Genomic DNA, 23,796 nt, shown 5'->3' on the forward strand with positions numbered 1-23,796 from the left:
TGCTATTAACCCAAGACAGAGAGACCAGAACTGTCCCTGAATTCATTATTAGGATGAGTGCGACAAATGTCATGTGACTCAAAATGGGCCTGTGGTCAGTGGAAGTACTAGGCTAAGAAGCAGGAAACCATTTGCACCATTCAGGACTACCACGTGACAATGGATACCATTCACATCCTTTCTCACACGTGTTATTTCCCTGTATTAACCAACAGCTTACAGTGAAAATGATGACATAGGCTAACTATAGTTCCTTTTCCTTTCAGCCCTTCCTTATTCATCAGTAAGATGAAGGGAGCGAGTGCTGGTAGAATGTGTGCGTATCAAGAAGTGAAACAAAAACAGTTGAGTTTGTTTTATGCAGTGTTTCTGCTGTTTTGGTGGGAACGAGTTATAAAATATGAGTTGTACAATTTCGATGATTCTGCATATGAGTTAAAGTTCCTATGCTGTATTTAAAACTGGCATTGCACAACATAAAGGTGAACCATCAAATTCATGCTAATAGTTATAGTAAGTTGTGATTTTTCTTCACTTAGAATGCTGTATAAAAGGAAATTTTAAAAAATAAAAAGAGAGACTGTGGAAAGGAAATTATTTGTTTTTAATATCTATAATGGCACTTTTCCCTCTGCTTTTTAAACAAGGGTCCCTACAAATCAGGTATGGTGTAGGTTGTGGGTAGTGAGAGTGAGGGAAGAGACCTCTTAATTTTAGGAAATAAATCCAGGCCCCTATTTTATAATAATTGAAAGTATTGCACTCACTTTGGGTTTGGTCAACTTTTTTATTTTTTTATTTCTCCCTTCCCACAACAAGTAAAAAAACAAAGCAAAACAAAAAACAATCACCGAAAGTACAGAAATTCAATTTTAAAAAATTACCAGAGTGCAAAGAAGGCCACAGCCGCTGCCTGAGTTTAACTTACATATTTACAGAGTGTGTGGCACAGGTGTGGCTACAGAGGTATGTTCAAAAGACAATATTACAAAATATACAAAAATGGTGTTTATTCTTTACATTTCATAGAAGAACTGTGCCCCAATTCCAAATGAGAGCACTATAAAACACAAATCGTGCTAGCTGTTTACTATATAAGTTATGACAAATGCTGTACAGTGGTGTGGCTATAAATAGAGAGTATAAATGGCATGTTTGGGAATTCCTATCTACAAGGGGGAGAGTCAGGGGAGGGCTCAGTTTGGTATCACAACCTGTTAAGGTGGTGAAGTTGGGACAAGGGAGGACAGGTCTTGGAGCTTGGCTGTACCCGCTCCCTTTTCCCAGATGCTACTGAAGCTCATGAGAAGTGGTAAGAAGTGGGTTGTTGAGGGTGAGGAACAGTGGAAGAAAAGGTGCAAATACAACATGGGGTTCCAGAAGGCATACCCGGGACAAGAATGAGCACAGTCCTTGGTCCCATAGACACACATGAGCCCCACAGCTAGTTGATGATCATGGTTCTGTGGGCAGCCCATCCAGGCCCTGGATTTTTCCCTCTGAGGAAAGTTCGGAGCTGAGTGGGCACGGAGAAAGGGCAGGACAAACAGCTTGTCTATGGAGAAGTGGGAGAAAGTTTGGAAGGAGGTTCTGGCTTAGATTCCATTATACGGATGGATCAGTGGATGGATGATGGTTGGAAGCTGACCACTAAAAGCTGGTCCAGAAACTTAGCTGCTCACAAAGAGTGAGAAGTAAGCAGAGAGAACTATTCTATGCTAGGATATTTACTGGGATTCAAGGTAGCTCAGTAGAGGGAAGGACTTGGAGATCTTGTATATCTTATTCCAAATGATACAACAACCTGTGGTAGACAAAAAAAAGGGAAAGGTAGGGGGTGATTTTTACCTGCCCCATTAGGCTTTTGCCACAATTTGTCAATCTGGCTTTTAAATTAGGCAAATTAACAGCCTGAGATGTTTTGGCAGATAATGCACCTCCCCAAATGAGCCCAGCTTGGAACAGAACCTCTCTTTCTCTCACTTAGGAAGACTGGAGCAGCAGGCAAGACAAAGCATGTTGTAAGCCTCTGTAGCTCAGATGTGGCTCCCATTCTGGAAAGTTCCTAGCCACAGAGCCTAAGCTACCTTGCTGTCTCAAGGTAAAAATGAACAACAATCAGTATTTGAGAGCAAGGACACAGCAGTTAAACTGATTGGATGTGTCTCACCAGATGAGGAGATGCTGACAGTGTATGTGTGGAGTTCTAGGAAGTGGGAAAGACCCACGCATGTGGTTCTCTCCAAGTCTCCATAAATGACAAACTATTATGCTGCTTCTCCTGAACTGAGCTGATTAGGGCAAGGGTGCCTGGGAGCAGCTGCCCTTGAACCTCCTCTTGGTTGAAGCCAGTCTTTAATAAAGAGAGATATGGTTGAGCTTTACCACAATAAATAAAAACATATGTGTATGCACGTGTTTGTATGCATAAGCACATATAGTTACATACGCACCCTTGAGAACCTTCCATAAATTCCTCCTTTGAGCTTTTTTCTTTTGAAAATCATGGTTTGAATCTGAAAATAGGTCCTAGTGACAAACCCCTCGGTGTGCAGGAAGGTGTGATCATCTGTCCAGCCAGGTTTCAGTGCCAAATTCTCATTGGGTGTTGTCCTGTTCCTTCCTGGGAGAGGAGGACAAAGGGAGCAGGGGTTGAGATAAAACAATCCTGAAGGTGATGTACTGAGCTAAGGGGAGTGAGAGTTAGGACTGATGTCAGCTCCCTTTCTCAGTGAAAGGTGTGCATAAGAGTGTAGGGCTTGGGGTCCCTCCTCCCATCTCTTGGCAGTCCCCTAAAAGGCTGTGCTGCTGGAGATGGTCTTTGCACCCATGGTATCGACTTGGAACTTGACCTCATCCTGGGACTCTTTGCTTATGGCCATGTTATTAAAGGCATTGGGGGTCTTGATGGGGGTGTCTTTAGAGTACTCCTGTCCCTCCTCCAGGTCCTCTAAGTATTTGTTGCAGCGGCAGCACTTGGGGCAGCCACACAGCATGCAACATAGATGGCAGCAGCAGCAGCAGCACCTCTGGCAGCAGCTGGTAAGCAGGGAGATGAGGTGGTCCCAGGGCTTCAGTGAGTGCATCCACAGGGGCAGGAAATTCCAGTTCTGGAGCTTGTGGGGCAGGATGTGCGGGCAGTGAGACTGCAGGAGCTGGATGAACACCACCAGCAGCAGCAGGAAGATGATGGGCATGCCCACACCCACTAGCACTTGCCAGCCAGCCAGTGAAAGGCCAAACACTGTCAGTGGGACAAGGAAGAATAAGAAGACCACGTAGAAGATGGCGAACCAACGATACTTGGCAGAGATGTTGCCCAGTCCCTTGGCCAGGCGGATAGGCAGGCGGGTGAGTGGTATCGGGTACCACAGCAAGATGCCAGAGACGTTGAAGAAGAAGTGGCACAGGGCAATCTGAAACACAAGGGGTTGGGCAAGTGAACAGGCGTGTCTATTGTATAGCCAGGGTGGGGGCAGGGGAGAAAGTCACCCTATCAACAACAAGAACTCAGCAAGAGAACAAAAGTTCAGCTGGAAGCCAGCATCAGCTCAGACCAGCTAACGGGACAGTTATACAACTGTCCATCCACAAACGGACAGACATGACTTGTCTCCAAGTTGGAACAAAAGGTTGATTCTGGGATTAAGAATCAAGAAATTCATTTTTCTCCAACATTTCCTCTGAGGAGTTCCAGAATGGTAATTTCCTCACAAATTATTTTGTTTTAAAAGGTAGCTTGGTGATATACATCTCATCATGTAGGGGAATACTACACAGCAGTAAAAATGCATGAACTAATGATACATGCTACGTGGATGAAGCTCACAGACCTGAGGAGCCAGGCACAAAAGAGTGCATTCTGTAGGTAGTTCCTGACTTACAACAAGGTTCCATTCCAAAGTCTACTCCATCTTAAGTCAGTTCTCACATAAATTGAATGCTTCATTTTTTTAGTTTTTATTGTTGCCTTTTTTTTTTATTATCAGTATCTTTATTAATCCAATCTTTATTTGACTTTGGAGATTGCAAACATTACATCTGAGAATGATAACAGCAAACTAAGGGCTACAACATTGTACGTAATACATATTACTAATGTTGTAAGTGCAGTTGTTGTTACTCTAATATGTCATTCAGTTGGAGTTACCTGTATATATTTCCATTTTATATGAACCTCAAAAACAGGCAAAACTAATCCTAATAAAAGAAGTTAGAATTATAGTTATTCTTTAATGGGAAGGCACGGTGTTTTGCACTGACTGGGGGGAAGCCTAAGGGAGACTTCAGAGGTATTGGCAATATTATTTATATTGCTTAGGGTAGAGGTGATATGGGAGAGCATATATGTAAAAATCCAACTGTTCTCCTAGCATTTGTACCTCAATGAAAAAAGTAAAAAGGTAGCTTGCTTTATGGTAAATAAAATAATGAGTAGGAATAATAAAAAGTTTAAAAGATGGCATTTGACATTCAAAAGCCAGTAAAGACTTAGTAAGAGGATTGAGGAGGCCAGGTGGCACAGTGGTTAAGAGCTATGGCTGCTAACCAAAAGGTCAGCAGTTCGAATCTACCATCTGCATCTTGGAGATCTTATGGGGTAGTTCTACCCTGTCCTATAGGGTTGCTATGAGTCAGAACCATCTTGACGGCACCTAAGAACAGCAACAAGAGGTTTTGGAAACCAGTAATAAAGTTGTCTTTTGAAATTGAATTGCGTTGTTTTACATCCTAAATCAAACTTCTCTTGGATTTTGGATGGGCCCCATCAGGCAATTTCTAAAATGGTCTTCACATCCAAAAAACCCTTTGCCATCAAGTCAATTCTGACTTAATAGCAACCCTACAAGGCAATAAATGTCTGTATCCTCTTGTTGCCCCCCCCTGCCCCCACCCCAAGTCATCTCCCTTGCCTGGTGAAGGTTAAAAGAAGAAATAAAATCCACCGACCCAGACGTGTACCCTGCAACCCTCTTGGTCAGTTCTCTCTGCCTGGAATGCTTCCCCCATTCAATCCACTGAAATTCTCCCTGTCCTTCAAGGTCCTCTAACAATGAACTTCATGAATTTATCCATTGGTTGGCCCTGCTGCTTCTACCTCTTAACTGCCCAGCAGAGGAAATTTTGAGAACAAAACAAACTTCCTTGATTCGTATGCCCCAAATCAAGCTTGTATCCCTACTGGAAGACAAGTCATGTTTGTCCATATGTGATTTGGGCAGGAGAAAAGGCTTAAAAAGCAGCTGATTTTCTGGCTTAATAGCCTCATTCTAGGGAGCGGAGAGACAAAGAAAGGGTGGTAACATATACTGAAAAAAAAAATTAATAGCAGTGGCACAGATGTTTTTGGAGTGTTTAGTATGTGCCAGGCACTGTTCTCAATTAATTCTCAAAAAATATTCCATGAGGTGGCAAATATTATCCCCAGTTGACATATACCCGTGAGGTTAAGCTACTTTTACAAAGACACTCAGGAGGGATATCATAGGGGTAGAATTCCATCCAAGTAGCTTGGCTCAGAGCTTGGCTCAGAGCCCACCCACTTGGCCTTTTCTGGCATGCTAGGGGCTTTGGGCCAGCCTTGTCTCATACTAGCCACATGTGCACTGAGCATTTGAAATGTGGCCAGTCCTAATTGAGATGTGCTATAAGTGCAAAACACACATGGGATTTCAAAGATTTAGCATAAAAAAAAATCTAAAATATCTCACAAATTTTTATGTTGATTACATACTGAAGTGATAATGTTTGATATACTGGATTAACTAAACTACATTATTAAAGTTCAATATCTGCATTCCTTTGTACTTTAAAAAAATGTGACTACTCACTAACTGTGCATGTAAAAATGTTGAATTGTCAAATGTTGTATTATAGCTATTTTTATAATTTTTAAAAAATGGGACTAAAAAATTAAATTATGTATGTGGCTCATATTTGTGACTCATATTTTATTTCCACTGGCAGCAGTTTGGGCAATACTTTCATCACATCATTATAATAATCTTAATGAGATAAGCATTATATGTTCCTCATTTTTCAGATGAAGGAGTTGATGCTCAGAGAGTTTAGGTCACTTTTCCAAGGTCATACAGTGAGTAAATGGTGGGCCAGGATTCAAATCCTTGGAAGTCTGACCCCAAAGGAGTGATATAGCTTGCTCAAGGTCACCTAGTTGGATCTGGGTAAGTCAGGTGCCCTGATTCTTCCTCTAATGCCAGGCCCAGGCCCCAGGTTGCCTCTCTGGTGACTGACAAGGTAGAGTCTGCCCAAGAGGGAGGCAAGGAGATCAGAGGCGGTGTCTGTGCTGCCTAAACACTTTTTCCGATCTTTCTATCAAGTGGTCACTCAACCTTTGTCTAAACCACTGCCAATGATGGGAGTCTTTCTACCTTACCAAGGAGAAAGCTTTGGCTCTTCTGAGATTGAGTTCCTGGAATGTATTTCCCTATGCCTTCTCCTCCATGCCTTAGTTCCACCTGTAGAACCTAGCGTATAAAAGCTTGACTCTTGTTAGAAACCATCAGCTTCCAAGACCAAGGGATGTAACTATATGGTTATATCCTCCCAACCCCCCACATAGCCCTTGCCCCATGCAGCATGTCCTTACCTGGAGTGAACTCTTCATAGTATTGCCTGGGCTGGCTAAAGCAGCCAGGATGGAAGTGGTGGTGGTGCCAATGTTGGAGCCCAGCGTGAGTGGGTATGCCCTCTCAAGAGTTATCACACCGATGCCTGGGGTGGGGGGGAACAACACAAAGACTATAGCATCAGCCCCAGGGGATGATGGGAGATGGCAATGGCAGCAAGGGGGAGAAACTTGGGGGCAGAGAAAATGGGAAACTCACCAATTAGCGGGGTCATGGCAGAAGTGAACACAGAGCTGCTCTGCACGATGAAGGTCATTCCTGCCCCCACGAAGATGGCCAAGTAGCCAGTCAACCAGGCAAAGGGAAAGGGGAAATCTGGAAGACAGAAGGCACAGGATGGAGGGTGGGTTGACAGCTCTGGAGGAGTCCAGGCCAGGGGCTAGGCTAGTGGGTTAGGTTATAAAGATGCCTGCCCATCCCACACCTTGGTCTGAGAGTGCAAAGCTTCATTCCTTGCTGCCTTTCATCCTGTACTTTAAAGATGTGTGTGTGGTGTTATGTGAATGAAGACAAAATCATATTTGTTGGAGGTCAGTGGTAAGAAATGCTGCACCCACCCAAATATTCTCCCACAAAGCAGTCAAAGCACCCAGACACTAAATCTCCTCCTAAGCCTGTTCTCCCATTACTACACACTCCTTACCTTTGTTTCCACCTAAAGAAGAATCAAGAACATGCAGCAGCTTGGGACAGCACAGCCCTCCACACCACTGGCACAGGATCAGGTACCCCACACCCAGGAAGCCCCCAAACCGCCTAATTCTCCCTCATGACAACCTGTGAGGCAGACTTTCTTGGCCCGATTTCATGGAGGTTTCACAGGATGATGATGTCACTGGCCAGGACACCATACTCAGCAGGAGTTCCTCTTGGCCAGTAGTGTCTCATTGGTTGCCTCCAGATGTGGATGTATTTATCACCACCCAAAATAAACCCATCCAGAGCAGCATATTCTCCCCAAAAATAGAAGGAAAGTGGGAACCAGTTGATTACTCGTTACCCTTTTCCTAAGGGCCCCAGTGGACCCAGTAAAGCCTGGGAATACAGAAAACCAGCTAGGGAAGAAGGCCTAACTCTTGGTTCTCTGAATTTTAGCTGGCTCCTTCTCAGGACCTTGCCAACATGGGATGGAAATTTGTGCCTGCTCCCCAGGCCCATACTCAAGACACCAAGGAAAATATCAAGGGGGGATGACATTTTAATGTCTGCAGGTTCTCAGATCCAAGAGAGAAACTCCATGCAAAGGCCATTGCTCAATGGGAATCATAAAGATTCCTTTGGAGTTGGCCAGTGACGCCATTCCCTGGAAGGCCCAGAATGGGGGCGGGGGGAGGTAGGTCTGAGTACCTACCAGTGTTGAGGGTCTTCTTGATGACAAAAGCAACCTGCCCCTTGAGCACAGAGTTGAGGAGTTTGACAATCATGACCAGGCAGGTGCAGAGGACCAGCAGGGAGATTATCAGCAAGATAATACCAATGGCAACATCCGGGAGGTTGAAATTCACAAAGATGTGCTGACCTGCAGAGACCACAGAAAGATCTTTTCAGGAGGACACAGCCACCCATGGTCACATGTTTCTACTTATTCCCCAACAGCCTCCTCTCTCATGTAACACAAGTTATTAGTTTGACACATGGCAGCCTAGGATAAAAGCCCCATTTCTCAGCCTCCCTTACAGCTAAGTCTGGCTCCAGGGCTACGTTCTGGTGATTGGAAACTCAGTGGATGTACCATATGCGTGTCTGGGCAGTGCTCCTAGACAGAAGTTGTGAGCTGCCCTTTTTCTTTTTCCCTTCTCAATAGCAGAGATACAGATGCATCATGGACAACACCCCAGGAATACAGAGCATCAAGATAGGAGTTTTCTATAGAAGAATCCTGATCAAAAGGGGGAAAACGTAAAACAGAATTTCAAATTCTCACGGAATCCAGACTTTCTAGAGCCATGGAGGCTGGATAAACCACAAAGCTATTGCCCTGAGAGAACCGTTAAACCTTAAACCAAAAATATCCCCTGGAGTCTTCTTAAATCCAAACAATAGCTTAGCCTAACTAGTAGAGAATACCTGCTTTGAGAATTGTGCTCTTTTAGCAACTATCTATATGAGATCAAATTGACAATAGCAATGCAAAAAATTAGATACGAAACTTATTGGGCAGTGAATTTGTGTTAATGGGGTAGGAATAACTCAGAAAATGAGAGTTGGAATGTTTATACAACTTGAAGGCTGTAATCAGTGTCAATGAATTGTCCATACAAAAATAAATGAATTGGTGTATGTTCTGCTGTATATATTCTCTACAACAAAAAAGCAAAATAAATAAATTAAAAAAAAAAAAGGAATATTGGCTCTCAGGATACCACAAGGCCAAGATGCCTACACTGGACTGCTTATACCTGAGTTATATGAGGGAGAAACACTTTCACCTTGTTTAAGTCAGTGTCCCAGCAGCCAAATCTATCTTTGAAGTAGAATACCAAGTCCCTACAGAAATCTCTAGGTGAATACATAAACCAAAAAAACAAAAACAAAAACAAATGCATTGCTGTTGAGTGGATTCCAACTCATAGCAACACTATAGGACAGAGTATAACTACCCCATATGGTTTCATGGTGAATTTGAACTACCGACCTTTTGGTTAGCAGCTGTAGCTCTTAACTACTATGCCACCAGGGTTTCCATGTGAATATACGGAAGCGTCTATATGTGTCTTGGTCATCTAGTGCTGCTATGACAGAAATACCACAAGTGAATGGCTTTAACAAACAGAAATTTATTTTCTCACAGTCTAGTAGGCTACAGGTCCAAATTCAGGGTGTCAGCTCCAGGGAAAGGCTTTCTGTGTTGGTGCTGGAGGAAGGTACATGTCATCAATCTTTCCATGGTCTAGGAGCTTCTCTGTGTAGGAACCTTAGGTCCAAATGATGTGCTCTGCTCCTGGTGCTGCTTTCTTGGTGGTATGAAGTTCTATGTCTCTCTGCTCACTTCTCTCTTTTATATCTCAGAAGAGATTGGCTTAAGACACTATCTAATTTTGTAGATCTCATCAATATAGCTGCCACTAATCCATCTCATTACATCATAGTGATAGGATTTGCGACACAGAGGGAAATCACATCAGATGACAAAATGGTAGGCAATCATACAATACTGGGAATCATGACCTAGCCAAGTTGACAGATATTTTGGGGGGACACAATTCAATCCATGACAATATGAAAGACATAGGATTTAGGAAAGGCTCTTCATTATAGAGTAATCCTAACGAAGACATTTAAAAAGCATCTACTTTATTGGCAGGTTAAGCTACCTTTCAAAATAACCCTAATGTTGTTGTTGTTAGGTGCCGTCAAGTCAGTTCCAACTCATAACTACCCTATGTACGACAAAACAAAACACTACTGGGGCTTGCACCATCCTCATAATCATTGCTATGTTTGGGCCCATTTTCACAGTCACTGTTTCAGTCTCTGAGGGTTTTCCTCTTATTTGCTGATCCTCTATTTACCAAGCATGATGTCCTTCTACAGGAACTGGTCCCTCCTAATAACATGTCCACAGAACTCAAGACAAAGTCTCACCATCCTTTCTTCTAAGGAGTACTTGGCTGTACCACTTTCAAGAAAGATTTGTTCATTCTTCTGGCAGTCCCTGGTATAGTCAATATTTTTCATCAACATCATAATTCAAATCCATCAATTCTTCTTTGATTTTCCCTATTCATTGTCCAGCTTTCACATGTATATGAGGCAATTGAAAATACCATGGCTTGGGCCAGGCGCACCTTAGTCCTCAAAGAGATTCTTCACTTTTCAACACTTTAAAGAGGTCTTTTGCTGCAGATTTGTCCATGCAATATGTTGTTTGATTTCTTGACTGCTGCTTCCGTGGTGATGTAGTGGTTAAGTGCTATGGCTCCTAACCATAAGGTCAGCAGTTTGAATCTACCAGACACTCCTTGGAAGCTCTATGGGGCAGTTCTACTCTGTCCTGTAGGGTTGGCATGAGTCAGAATCTGACTCAATGGCAATGGGTTTGGTTTGCTTCCATGGGTGTTGATTGAGGATCCAGGTAAAATGGAATCCTTAACAACTTCAATCTTTTCTCCATTTATCATGACGTTGCTTATTGGTCCAGTTGTGAGGATTTTTGTTTTATTTAGGTTAAGGCACAATCCATACTGAAGGCTGAAGTCTTTGGTCTTCATCAATAAGTGCTTCAAGTCTTCTTTGCTTTCTCCAAGCAAGGTTGTGTCATCTGCATAATGCAGGTCATTAATGGGTCTTCCTAAACCCTGATATAATGGTCTTCTTCATATAGTCCAGCTCCTCTGATTATTTGCTCAGCATACAGATTGAATAAGTATGGTGAAAGAATACAACCCTGATGCACATCTTTCCTGATTTTAAACAACACAATATCCCCTTGTTCTGTTTGAATGACTCCCTTTTTGTCTATGTTCCGATTCCTCATGAGCAGAATTAAGTGTTCTAGAATTCCTACTCTTTGCAATGTTATCTATAATTTATGATCCACACAGTCTAATGCCTTTGCATAGTCAATAAAGCACAGTAAATATCCTTCTGGTATTCTCTGCTTTCAAGCCAAGATCTATCTGACATCAGCAATGATATCCCTCATTTCATGTCCCCTTCTGAATTTGGCTTGAATTTCTGGCAGTTTCCTGTCTATGTACTGCTGCAACCACTTTTGAACTGTCTTCAGCAAAATTTTACTTGTGTGTAGTATTAATGATATTGTTTGATGATTTTCCCATTCCTTTAGATCACTGGAAAGGACACAAATATGAATTTCTTCCAGTTGGTTGACCAAGTAGCTATCTTCCAAATTTCTTGGCAGAGGAGTGAGCACTTCCAGCATTGCATTCATTTGTTGAAACATCTCAATTGGTAGTCTGTCAAATCTGGAAGCCCTGTTTTTCACCAACGCCTTCAGTGCAGCTTGTAGTTCTCTCTTCAATACCATCGGCTCTTGATCATATGCTACTTCCTGAAATGACCGAATGTCGACCAATTCTTTTTGGTACAGTGACTGTGTATTCCTTCCATCTTCTTTTGATGCTTCCTGCATTGTTTAGTATTTTGCGCATAAAATCCTTCACTATTGGAACTCAAGGCCTGAATTTTTTCTTCAGTTCTTTCAGCTTGACAAATGTCGAGCATGCTTTTCCCTTTTAATTTTCTAATTCTAGGTCTTTGTACATTTCATTATAATACTTTGTCTTCTAGAGCTGCCCTTTGGAATATTCTGTTCAGCTCTTTCACTTCATCACATCTTCTGTTGGATTTATCTACTCTACATTCAAGAGTAAGTTTCAGAGTCTCTTCTGACATTCATTTTGGTCTTCTCTTTCTTTCCTATCTTTTTAATGACATTTTACTTTCTTCATGTATGATGTCCTTGATGTCATTCCACTAGTCTGGTCTTTGGTCATTAATGTTCAATGTGTCAAGGCTATTCTTGAGATGGTCTCTAAATTCCAGGGGGATATACTCACTGTTATACTTTGGCTCTAGTGGACTTCTTTCGATTTTCTTCAGCTTCAGTTTGAATTTTCATATGAGCAGTTGATGATCTGTTCTGTAGTCATCCACTGGCCTTGCTCCAACTGATGATAGCTTCTCCATCTTTTCTTTCCACAGATGTAGTCAATTCATTCCTGTGCATTTCATCTGAGGTCCACATTTTGCTGTTTATGTTGTTCAATTCATTTCCAATAAGTAAGTCATTGGTTTTGTGAAATTCTATCATGCTATTTCCAGCACTGTTTCTATCACCGAGACCATATTTTCCAGCTACTGGTTCCTCTTCTTTTTTTTTTTTTTTTCCAACTTTCACATTCCCATCACCGGTAATTGTCAATCCATCTTGATTGCCTGTTTGATCAATTTCAGACTGCAGAAGTTGGTAAAAATCTTCAATTTCTTTATCTTTGGTATTATTGGTTGGTGCATAAATTTGAATAATAGTCATATTAACTGGTATTCCTTGTAGGAGTATGGATATTATCTTGGCACAACTCAAAATAAGAAGAAACAGCTGCAAACATCTATTAGTAATGGGAACATGAGATGTGTGAGGTATGAATCTAGGAAAATTGAAAGTTGTCAAAAATGAAATGGAATGCTTAAAGATTGATATCTAGGAATTAAAGAGGTGAAAAGGACCGATATTGGCCATTTTGAAATCAGACAATCATATGGTCTACTATGCCAGGAATGACAAATTGAAGAGGAACAGTGTTGCATTTTTTGTCAAAAAGAACATTTCAAGATCTGTCCTGAAGTACAATGCTGTCAGTGATAGGATAATATCCACACGCCTACAAAAAAAAAAAAAAAAAAAACCCTTGCCGTTGAGTCGATTCTGACTCATAGCAATCCTATAGGACAGAGTGGAGCTACCCCATAGAGTTTCCAAGAAGTGCCTGGTGGATTCAAACTGCCAACCTTTTGGTTAGCAGCTGTAGCACTTAACCCTTAATCACTATGCCACCACGGCTTCCAAGACCAGTTAATAAGACTAATAAGTCTAATAGCGTCTAACATTATTGAGCATGTACTATGTGCCAAGTGCTCACATAATCTATGCTTCACAAAACCCAGCAAGGTGGCATTTTAATTATCGCCATTTTACGGATGAGGAAATGTGGGCTCAGAGAGGTTAAAACCAAAGTTACACTTCTAGAAGGTAGTGAAGCTGGGATTCAAACCTAGTGTGTATCTATTTCATTGATATCATGCTTCACGGTTTATGGAGATATTTTCTCATGAGGCTAGAAGAGGAAGTGAGGTCCTTAAAGTCACAAAGCTAGTTAGGGACAACTCCCACACTCCAGCTCAGCGCTATCTTTAAATCTCATGTGGTTGTTTACTCATAATATGGAGAATACTTTCGACAAAGCATATGAGGAGCAAAGAGGTGTTGAATGAGAAAGTCAGAGAGGGACATATTGATAATTGTAAAATCCCCTGTTTTTCAAAGTCTCTGTGTCTCCATGGTGATTTCAGCAAACCATGGTTATAGCAATAGATATACAGAACTGAGAACATGGTAGGTGATAAGCTCACTTGATTCTCGGAGGGTAAATCACGCCTGAAGTATTATGTTTAGTTTGGGCACTATATGTTAGAGTCCGGGTGGTGCAGCGGCTGAGAGCTACAGCTGCTAAACTAAAGGTCAGCAGTTTGAATCCACCAGCTGCTCCTTAGAAACCCTATAGGACAGTTCTAATCTGTCCGACAGAGTCACTATGAATTGGAATCAACTCGATGGCAGTGAGCTTATCTTAATTAGAGAAGCAGGATATACAAATGGGTATATAATCAGGATGGAACACATCATTTGCCAAGTTCTTCAGAGGTTATATGGTACAGACATCATGACTTTTGGAGCCGGCAGAAGCACCAGGCTTCAAGTCCCAGTTTTGCCCCTTACTGTGGGACCTAAGTCACCTCAGTCACTAAGCCTTAGTTTCCTCTGTTGTGAAAGCCCAGTATAGGGCAGGTGCTCAGTGAAGCTTACTGCCCTTCTTTCCTTCATTTACTGGGGCACCACATAGATAAGGAACACCTGTCACCCTCCCAGACAGCCCATCCCAGGGGGCGATGCCCTGCTGAGCTCCACTCACATTTGGCGATGTTCTCATTGTAGGTCACATTCTTCGTGGCCCAGAATTGGAGACCATCCGTGAAACAGAGGAAAGGGGAAGTGCAGTTCTCTGGCGAGGGGACAGTGACATTCATCTCAGTCTGGACGGCAAACATAAGAAATTGTGTGGTCCCCAACATTCACTTTTGGTGGTGAGTGGCAGGCAATGGGGGGCCAGGAGGGAGTCGTTATACATGTCGGGGGTGCATAATGATTCATTTGTATCATTTGTTTTATCTTAAGGACTTGTTATTTATTTATTTTTTTTTAAGGTGCCAGTTGTTATAAATATCCAATGGGACTTTTGAGCCTTTATAAAATATTCTCATTGAAGCTTGTTGGTCTTTGCCTACTGATGTTGCTGTTCCACCTTTATTAGAAAAGCTCTTGGAACAACTGGGGAAAGACAAAAGCAACCTTCACACCTACTTCCTGTGTTTCTTTTCATCTCCAGCCTTAGCGCCTCAAAAAACACACATATACACCCTAGAAACAAAAACAAAAAACCCAAACCCGTTGGTTGCTGTCAAATCGATTCCGACTTATAGCGATCCTATAGGACAGAGTAGAACTGCTCTATAGGGTTTCCAAGGAGCCCCTTGTGGATTCAAACTGCCACACTTTTGGTGAGCAGCCATAGCTCTTAACCACTACATCACCAGGGTTTCTCCCTATAAACAAGGATAAGCTATAACCCTGCCACAAAGAAGGCTAGGCAAGTTTCTTTGACAAAAGAGGGCAAGGATGCTGTGGGCCTTCAGAGGAGGAATGCATAGGTTCCTGGTGGAACCTTCCACAGAGGCACGTGAGAGAGATGCCACCATCTGCCAGCACCCGAAGATCCTGAGGATGCACTGTTTCCCTGGACCCCTCCATAAATGGGGTCAGATGTGCAGCCAGTGGCAAGCCAGGAATATGAATCTGAGTTGTGGGATAGGGCAAAAGGGCACCTGTCTGCTCCATCTGTCTGCCCTACTGGTTAAGCCAATGCAGCAGGCAATTTCCCTCTTTGAAATCTTGCTGGTCAGTTTTGATTTTCAGGAACTAATTTTTTTTTTCTTCCCCCTTGCCTTCTAGTTACCTTCCTTGAATGAAAGCCTTAAGATTAGACACTATTCTTAGAAACTTACCATGTTGGTAAAAGTCTGGCACCAAATCTTGACCAAACTCTTGTTTTGGGCTGTTTCATCCTTCATCGCAATTTGGTTGATAACTTTTTTATCCAGCTGAGGAAGGCAATAAAATGAAAAGAATTAGCACTCTCTCAGAACTGGTTTGTGAAGGAATCTAGGAGGTTGCTGTTAGAAAGATTCTGAGGAGATTGACTAAACCGTGAGCCTCTTCAGGGATGAATTGGGACTCATTCTGTCTGCACTCCTAGGATAGAACCCAGTACCTAGAAGTTAGTAGGTGCTTGATAAATCAATGAATGATTGCATGAACAAAGGAACTGGTTTTTAGGGAGCATGTATTTGCTGGATGAGTAAATGACAGAGCAAGGCCCAAGCTGGTGTCTTCTCCCAAAAGCAACATCCACAAAGCCTGCTTTTATTTCAATAACATGGAAAGACCCTAGAGGGAGGCCTTGGTAGTTCAGTGGTAGCATTCTTGCCTTCCATGCAGAAGACCAGAATTTGATTCCCGGCCAGCACACTTCATGTGCAGCCACCTCCTGTCAGTGGAGGCTTGCGAGTTGCTATTATGCTGAACAGATTTCAGTAGAGCTTCTAGACTAAGATGGACTAGGAAGAAAGGCCTAGTAATTTATTTTGAAAATCAGCCAATAAAACCTCTGTGGATCACAATGGTCTGATCCCATTGGACATGGCGTCATCACGAGTCTGGGGCCAACTCAACCACAGCTAACAGAAACAACTAGAGACCAGAAGGGTGAGATGGCCCCTGGTAGCAAAGGCAGGCAGTAAGCTTCCTCTTTGGCTAGTAGTAGAGTAAGTGGGCTATTTATTTTCTCTGGGGTCCATAAGCAGTGCAAATTATTAACCTTTACAAGGTCCAACTATTTTCTGCTTTGAGTTTTTTTTTTTTTTAATACCATATGTTTTCATTAACGGACGCATACTGAGTCATGGAGTATGTTTAAATTTTTGGTTGGTAATATGGATTTTGAGAACTATTATCTGGTACTACCTGGTTACCACAGAACTTTTAAGGTTCTCAAACCCATTATTAGTGGTCACCCTTCTGTACGACCAGGCCTTGGTTGCTGATGTTTGTCATGGTGCCTTCCATTAGGTTACGTAAGGAAATTCTGCTTTTTCGAATATGACACAAAAAGCAAAACCAAACATACGAGGGCTCCCTAACTATCACAGCAAATCAAACCAAACCCACTGTCATGGAGTTGATTCTGACTCATAGTGACCCTGCAGGACAGAGTAGAACTCCCCTGTTGGGTTTCCAAGGTTGTAATCTTTATGGAAACAGACTGCCTCATTTTTATGCTACAGAGCAGCTGGTAGGTTCGAACCACTGACATTTCGGTTAGCAGTCAAGTGCTAGACTACTTCGCCACTAAACCCACACAGGAAACCATAAATATGCTTACAAGGCTTATCTGGAGGTACAAAAAGCAAAAGAGACAAAATTTTTACCCAATCACACTTCCTGGTTGCACTACCTTACTTGCAAACCTCAGACTCCAGCTATTTTGCTTCAACTAACGTTTCTTTCACCTTTTGCCATTACGCAAGTCCCCACTTAAAAAAAAAAAAAACCCAAACTCAGAAACCCGTTGCTGTTGAGTCCATTCTGACTCTTGGTGACCCTATAGGACAGAGTAGAACTGCCCCCTAGGGTTTCCAAGGAGTGGCTACTGGATTCAAACCCCCGACCTTTCAGTTAGCAGCTAAATGCTTAACCACTGCACCACCAGGGCTCCCAAGTCCCCACTGGAGGGCGGGAAACACAGTGGTAAAAGTATACTATTAAAGAACTTGAAAGCTGGAAAAAGTAGGCAGTACACCGTATATACCATGGACCATGGAAATTAATGCACTCAGCAGGAGGTTTGAGTCCACTGAGACATGCCTGAAAGAAAGGCCTAGCAATCTACTTCTGAAAATCAGCCATTGAGAACCCTATGGAGCACAGTTCTGCTCTGACACACTTAGAGTTGCCATGAGTTGGAACTGTCTCAACTACAATTATTTGTTTTGTTTTTTCTTTTTTTCCACTTTCTCTAAGTCATTACTTTCAGTGAGCCCACTGGTACTGAGTACAGGAGTGGGAACATCATAGAGCCAAAGTATCCCCAGGTGTCCAATGGAAAGTCCTTGAGTCTCTTAAGAAGCATTTCCCCTCCCTCAAAATAAAGATGACACAGGTGTTAAAATCAAGGAAAAAAGAAAGGCCAATTACTCTCTCAGATGTCTCTAAAGCCCCATCTTCCTTGGCTTGTTCCAGAGGTAGTCAAGAGCTGTGTTTATAGAGTCACCCACTCTTCACCATGTCTGCCCGGCTGATTGGGGTGGGAACAGGTTCTTCTCCTCTCTGAAGGATGCTGGCTTACCTGGATAATGAGCTTTGTGAAGGGATCTGTGATGACTTTCAGAAGTTCCAGGGTGTCTTCACCATTCTTGAAATGGAAGCTCTCCAAGACAAGGTTGGTCAGTACCTCCAGGTAATGTGTGGCGGCCTCAAGGGGCAAGAGCACGAACACAGACAGCCAGTTGAAGAAGTCATGGACAGTGGCACCTGCAAAAGCCCTGCCCGAGGGGAACCCCACCAAGCCAATGGCCAGATTAGTCAGTAAGCAAGTGGACAAGATCTACAGAGGTCATTACCTGTACCATCTGCTACCATCTGCTACCATCTGCTAGGGTTCCCATATCTGTACGCATGTGTAAAATCTCATTTTCTTTCTTACAGTGACCTCAAAGTGGGTGGTATTAACATCCCCATTCAACAGATGAGGAAACTGAGTGCTGGCAAGCACAGGGGACATGAAGATCACTGCATGGGCTCTGGGCCCAGGGTCCTTGTCTCCACTCCTAGAAAGAGCTTTTCCTACCAGATCAGAGAACACTCAGCTGAGAGCCTCCGATGCTTGGAGGAGGCATGTTTTATACATGTTCTCTTATAGCTGTTTTGAAGAATTATATCAAGGCCACTTGTGAATCACACATATTAAATGGAGACAGCCTTCCTTTGAAAATGTGGGAACCCCGTACTAAGGTAACCACAAAATTCTCTACACGAGAGAACTCTTAGCTTAAAAACAAAAGAATTTAAGATCATGGCTCCTTTGGAGAATCTCATGAAACACATGAACAGTCTCCATAGGAAGCAAGACTCATATGTACCACTCTCTGCCTCTATCTGAGCAGGATCACAGAGCCCCCTGAATTCCACCCCATCCATGCCCAGGCTAAGAAGCTCTCATCTAGATTTTTTTCCTTAGTGAAAAAATTTCCTTTGGAAAACATCTGTATGTCAAAAAAACTCCCCAAACCAAAAGCGTTAACCTTTACAATGGACGTCAACAGTAGAAACCGAAAAAAACAAAACCCGTTGCCATTGAGCTGATCCCAACTCAGGAAGGGGTAATAAATGCTGAGCTTCACTAGTAATCAAAGAAATTACAAGTGCAAATTTTCACCTATCACATTAGCAAAGATTTTTTTTTCTTTTTAATAACTTTTGTTGCTGTAGGGGGTGGTTTAACGGAGACACATTTATACACTACTGGTGTGTGTAAAGTGATACAAATATTTTGCAGTAATTTGGCAAAATGTTTTCAGAGCCATATAGATGTTTGATATAGTAATGATTGGTCTAGGACTCTATCTAAGGAGTCCAGGAGAGAAAAAAAAAAAAAAAAAAAAACCAAAAAACATATCCCTAAAGAAGTTATTGAAAACAATCTATTTAAATACCTCCAAACAGGAGCCAGCTAAGTCAAGTATATTCCTATATATCAGGAACCTTGGTAAGTCTCATGTTTTCATATTTCTTACATCATAAGTAAATGCTACCCTGAGGCAAAAATTGGTGGAACTGTGGAAGGAATCCAAGATCTGGAATAAGAACACATGGATTGAGTCCCAGCTATGCCCTGAGCGGAGTCACTTAGCCTATTTGAGCCTCAGTTGCCACATTGACAAAATGGGCATGGAAATTGTTGAATCGCTGGATGTTCTGCTGTGTATGTTTCCAACAACAAATAAATTATTTTTTAAAATGGGCATAGAAATGTCAATCCAGCCTCACACTTGAGCAGTGACAAGGAGGTTCTCCAAGGTTTGGGGAAAATGAGGACATCTCTGAGAACGTCCACTGTCTTGGGCTAATTGACACAAAGGATGACATTTGCAGTCTCCCCAACCCGCCTGCTTTAATGCCACCTGCCTGACTCACACAGTGACAACATCACCTAGGCAAGCTGCAAATATCCTCAGTCTGCCTTGCTCATTACTCTTTGTATTTTAATAAGCTCTGATAAAAGTCAATCATCGTTCAGACTATCCAAAAAAATGTGCTTAATTTCCACATTACCCTTTTTGGAAGAAATGAGCTCCCTTTGCCTGTATTCAAACCACCCCTCTTTTCTCATCTTATGCTGCCACAAAAGCTATATTTTGCCTTTTATTGGCATGCAAGTGAAGAACAAAGAAAAAGTGGCACGGGTTGAGTGGGCAAAAATGGAAGCTATAGGAAATTATAACCATTTATGACTAAGTGGGACCGTAAATCCTTCCCTAACTGGGCTGGTTTTAACTACACCATGCAGCAGGTAGGCTTAGAGCTAGAGCTTCTTTCTATTGAACGCTGACTATGTGCCAGGCACCTTGCTAACACATCTATACACATTCAGGTTTAATCCTCAGGACAACACTGCAGTCATAGGTACTGTTATTAACCTTGCTATGAAGATAAGAAGCTGCGGCCCAGGGAGTGTAATTAGCTGTATGTGATCTCAGTCTCCAACTATACACCACCATGGCTACTTCTAGGAACCCCAGCAATGAGAATACATGTTCTCATGGTCTAATATGGCCCCAAACAATAGACCTGAAAGTGGCAAAGGCTGATTCGGAGCCTCCTACCTTCGGAACTCTTTCTGGTCTCCTGCCTGCATGAATGCCACAATGGTGTTGGTGATGGAGGTTCCAATGTTGGCACCCATGATGATGGGGATGGCAGCCCGCACAGTCAACACTGGAGGGTGGAAAAGAAGGTGGGCAAGTTCAGGAAGGAGTGCAATGGTGGCTCAGTGGTAGAATCCTCGCCTTCCGTGTGAATGACCTGAGCTTGAGTCTCAGCCAACGCACGCATGCGCAGCCACCACCCATCTGTCAGTGGAGGCTTGCATGTTGCTCTGATGCTGAACAGTATTCATCAAAGCTTCCAAACTAAGGCAGACCAGAAAGAAAGTCCTGATGATCTACTTCCAAATGAAACCCTATGGCTTACAAAAAACAGATCTTGTTGTGCATAGGGTCACCATGAGTCGGACCTAAGACCAACAAAAAATTCAGGAAAGCAGACTGACTGTGTTCCCCATAGCTGTGGGCCCAGGGCAAGGCTGAGCTCGTTCAAGGTGGTAATTCCCGAAAGCAGCTGTTCTCAGCTTATTTGGGGTTAGGCGCCTCGCTATGAGTCTGAGGAATTGAAAATCTAGGGCGGCTTGACATAGAAATATGCACATGTGTCACCAAAAAACTCTGGCACACAATTTTGGAGAATTCACAGATCCCCCGAACCTTTCTTTGGACCCCAGTTTAAAAATGCCTTTCTAAAGTTCTCTCTCCTCCCTATTACAGGTACAAGACTAGACTAAAGAGACCAGGAAACCGCCGATATTTAAGGGAAAAACCTGCCTATTATCAAAATTTTCTGACTTGTGGAAGTCAAATATTTTGAAGAAGTAATGCCTTTTTCTAATTCACTAGTGAATTAGTACACTAGTTAATTTTGGCCAAAATGCTGGTTTGGTTACATTACTGAGGAAATAAATTTTCATTAGAGATCTATCCAAAGATTTTCAGAAAAAAAAAGGAAACTGAGAAGGAGAAGGAGTTTGGGGCTATTATATTCCTATGTGGAGTCCTGGTGGCACAGAGGATTAAGAGCTAAGGCTGCTAACCAGAAGGTTGGCAGTTCAAATTCACCAGCTGCTCCTTGGAATCCCTCTGGGGCAGCTTTACTCTGTCCTATAGGCTTGCTATGAGTCAGAATCGACTCGATGGCAATGTGTTTTGGTTTTATATGCCTATGTGCCAGGCACCTTGTTATGTTTATATTTGATAGGCAAATGCCACCCGAGGTAAAAAATTTGGACCCACTAGTTAGTTCACCAGTGAATTTTGGGCAATATGTCAGTTTTGCTTAGGTTGTCGAGGAAATAGCTTTTCATTAGTGACCTGGCCAAAGATTTTCAGAGAAGAGTAGGCAATTGAGAAGGAGGGGTTTGAGGCTATTCCTCGTGGGAGTAATACATTCCTTCAGGTCACAGGAAGAAGGATCTGTGGGATGTGACTTTAATCTGAGAAGGCCCAGATGAGGAAAGTTTAAAAATGCTAAATAATTCAAGGTGGTTGAAAATTAACAAATGCAAACTGGTCTGCCTTAAAAGAACCTATCTCAACTTAGTTGGAGCAAATATGAGTTCGGAATGCCATCTCTCCAGGCTTGCTTGTCCCAAAGCCAGTGTGTGATGTGACTAGATGTCTTTGTTCCTTGTGCTCACCAGTGGTATCCAATAGAATTTCTGTGGTGTTGGAAAGGCTCTACGTGGCTATTAAGCACTTGAAATGTAGCTAGTGTAACTGAGGAATATTTTATATTTTAAATTTAAATTAATTAAAATGAAAAATAAATAGACTTGTGGCTAGTGGCTACTGGACTGGACGTGCAGTTCCACAGAATTCAGAGCTAAGTCCTCAAGCTCAATCATTAAAGCCCAAACAGGAGGCTGTCTGTGATCAAGGGTGGAGTTCCTTATAGTTGAAGAAAATAGGAAGATAATGGTGACAAGGTCTAGACATACAGTAAGAGTAAATACCAGCCTTTCCAGGTGGACAGGTAAATGTCTGAAACATGGGTTCCCAACTTTCAGAAACATGGTCCACAGCTTTTAGAAACATGGGTTCATGGATCCCCAGACTTACGTGAGGAGGCAACCATGCTGACGATGATTGACGAGGAGGTGCTGGAGCTCTGCACCAATATGGTCACCAGCACCCCAATCACCAGCCCTGCCACAGGGTTGGACAGGATAGAGTTGTCGCTGAAGAGCTGCCCGGCTACTTTTCCTGAAAAACAAACCCACAACCACATGAAAGTTGGTGTGGTAGTCGCTGGGTCAACAGAAGTCTCCATCCAAGGCCAGTTGGCCATGAGGTTTGGGAGCCCAGTCTCCAGCTCTGTGGAAACGTCCTTCCATGATTTCTCCCAATGCTGCCTAGTTGCCACAAGAGACCCCACCTGCTGGCTATCCCTCACATGCCCTCCCATCTCAACTTCTCTGGCTTAGCTCCCCACCCACCATCACCTCCACCACTCATCTTGTTTCCTCACCCTACACCCTCCCATTCTTCAACCAGAAGGTTTGAACTCCCTCAGGAAGCTCTTTTTTAGCTTTCTTTGGTCATGAACCTGGCATCAATTAGTTCAGGGGATGCCAGTGAGCCTCCTGATTCCCTATTTCTTCTTCTAGGTCTCTGCAATACAGTTCCAACTCAGAAGATTCATCTTCCAGGGGTGGATCTTGTCATTCTGCTCATCTTTTCCAGCCATGCCTCAGCCCCAGCCAGCCTAAGTTCATAATAAATAATAAAAAACAAAACAAACCCATTGCCGTCAAGTTGATTCTAACTCATAATGACCCTACAGTACAGAGTAGAACTGCCCTATAGGGTTTCCAAGGAGCAGTTGATGGATTCCAACTGCCAACTTTTGGTTAGTAGCCAAGCTCTTAACCACTGAGCCACCAGGGCTCCAAGTTCATAATAGAAATCTATTTTCTTCTTCTTTTTTTTATTTCTATTTTTATTTTGTTTTACGTCAAAGTTTACAAATCAAGCAGTCTTTCATATAAAAATTTGTATACACCTTGCTATGTACTCCTTGTTGCTCTCCACCTAATAATGAGAGAGCACATTCCTTCTCTCCACCCTGTATTCCCTGTGTCCATTCAACCAGCTTTTGTCCTCCTCTGCCTTCTATCTCCCCTCCAGAAAGGAGCTGCCCACGTAGTCTCATGTGTCTACTTGAACCAAGAAGCTCACTCCTCACCAGTATCATTTTCTATCTTATAGTCCAGTCCAATCTCTGTCTGAGGAGTTGGCTTTGGGAATGGCTCCAGTCTTGGGCTAACAGAAGGTCTGGAAACATGACCTCCAGACTCCTTCCAGTCTCAGTCAGGTCATTAAGCCTGGTCTTTTTATGAGAGTTTGAGGTCTGCATCCCACTGCTCTCCTGCTCCATCAAGGATTCTCTGTTGTGTTTCCT

At 42.7% G+C, this 23,796-nt stretch overlaps 1 protein-coding gene across 1 annotated transcript in view; it reads right to left on the reverse strand.

Moving 5' to 3' along the window:
* Positions 1-2,792: 2,792 nt before the first annotated feature.
* LOC126084304 (sodium-dependent phosphate transport protein 2B-like) overlaps positions 2,793-23,796 on the reverse strand; it is a 30,065-nt gene continuing 9,061 nt past the window's right edge. Inside the window, exons 4-12 of the mRNA XM_049898791.1 lie at positions 22,455-22,598; positions 20,391-20,502; positions 17,855-18,050; positions 15,456-15,551; positions 14,306-14,426; positions 8,002-8,169; positions 6,849-6,965; positions 6,611-6,735; positions 2,793-3,416 (exon numbers count right to left, since the gene is read on the reverse strand). Coding sequence (XP_049754748.1) covers positions 2,793-3,416; positions 6,611-6,735; positions 6,849-6,965; positions 8,002-8,169; positions 14,306-14,426; positions 15,456-15,551; positions 17,855-18,050; positions 20,391-20,502; positions 22,455-22,598 — 1,703 coding nt within the window. The remainder of the gene's footprint in view (positions 3,417-6,610; positions 6,736-6,848; positions 6,966-8,001; positions 8,170-14,305; positions 14,427-15,455; positions 15,552-17,854; positions 18,051-20,390; positions 20,503-22,454; positions 22,599-23,796) is intronic.

The sequence above is a fragment of the Elephas maximus genome, chromosome 10, assembly GCF_024166365.1.
Source record: "Elephas maximus indicus isolate mEleMax1 chromosome 10, mEleMax1 primary haplotype, whole genome shotgun sequence".
NCBI classification, from domain to species: Eukaryota; Metazoa; Chordata; class Mammalia; order Proboscidea; family Elephantidae; genus Elephas; species Elephas maximus.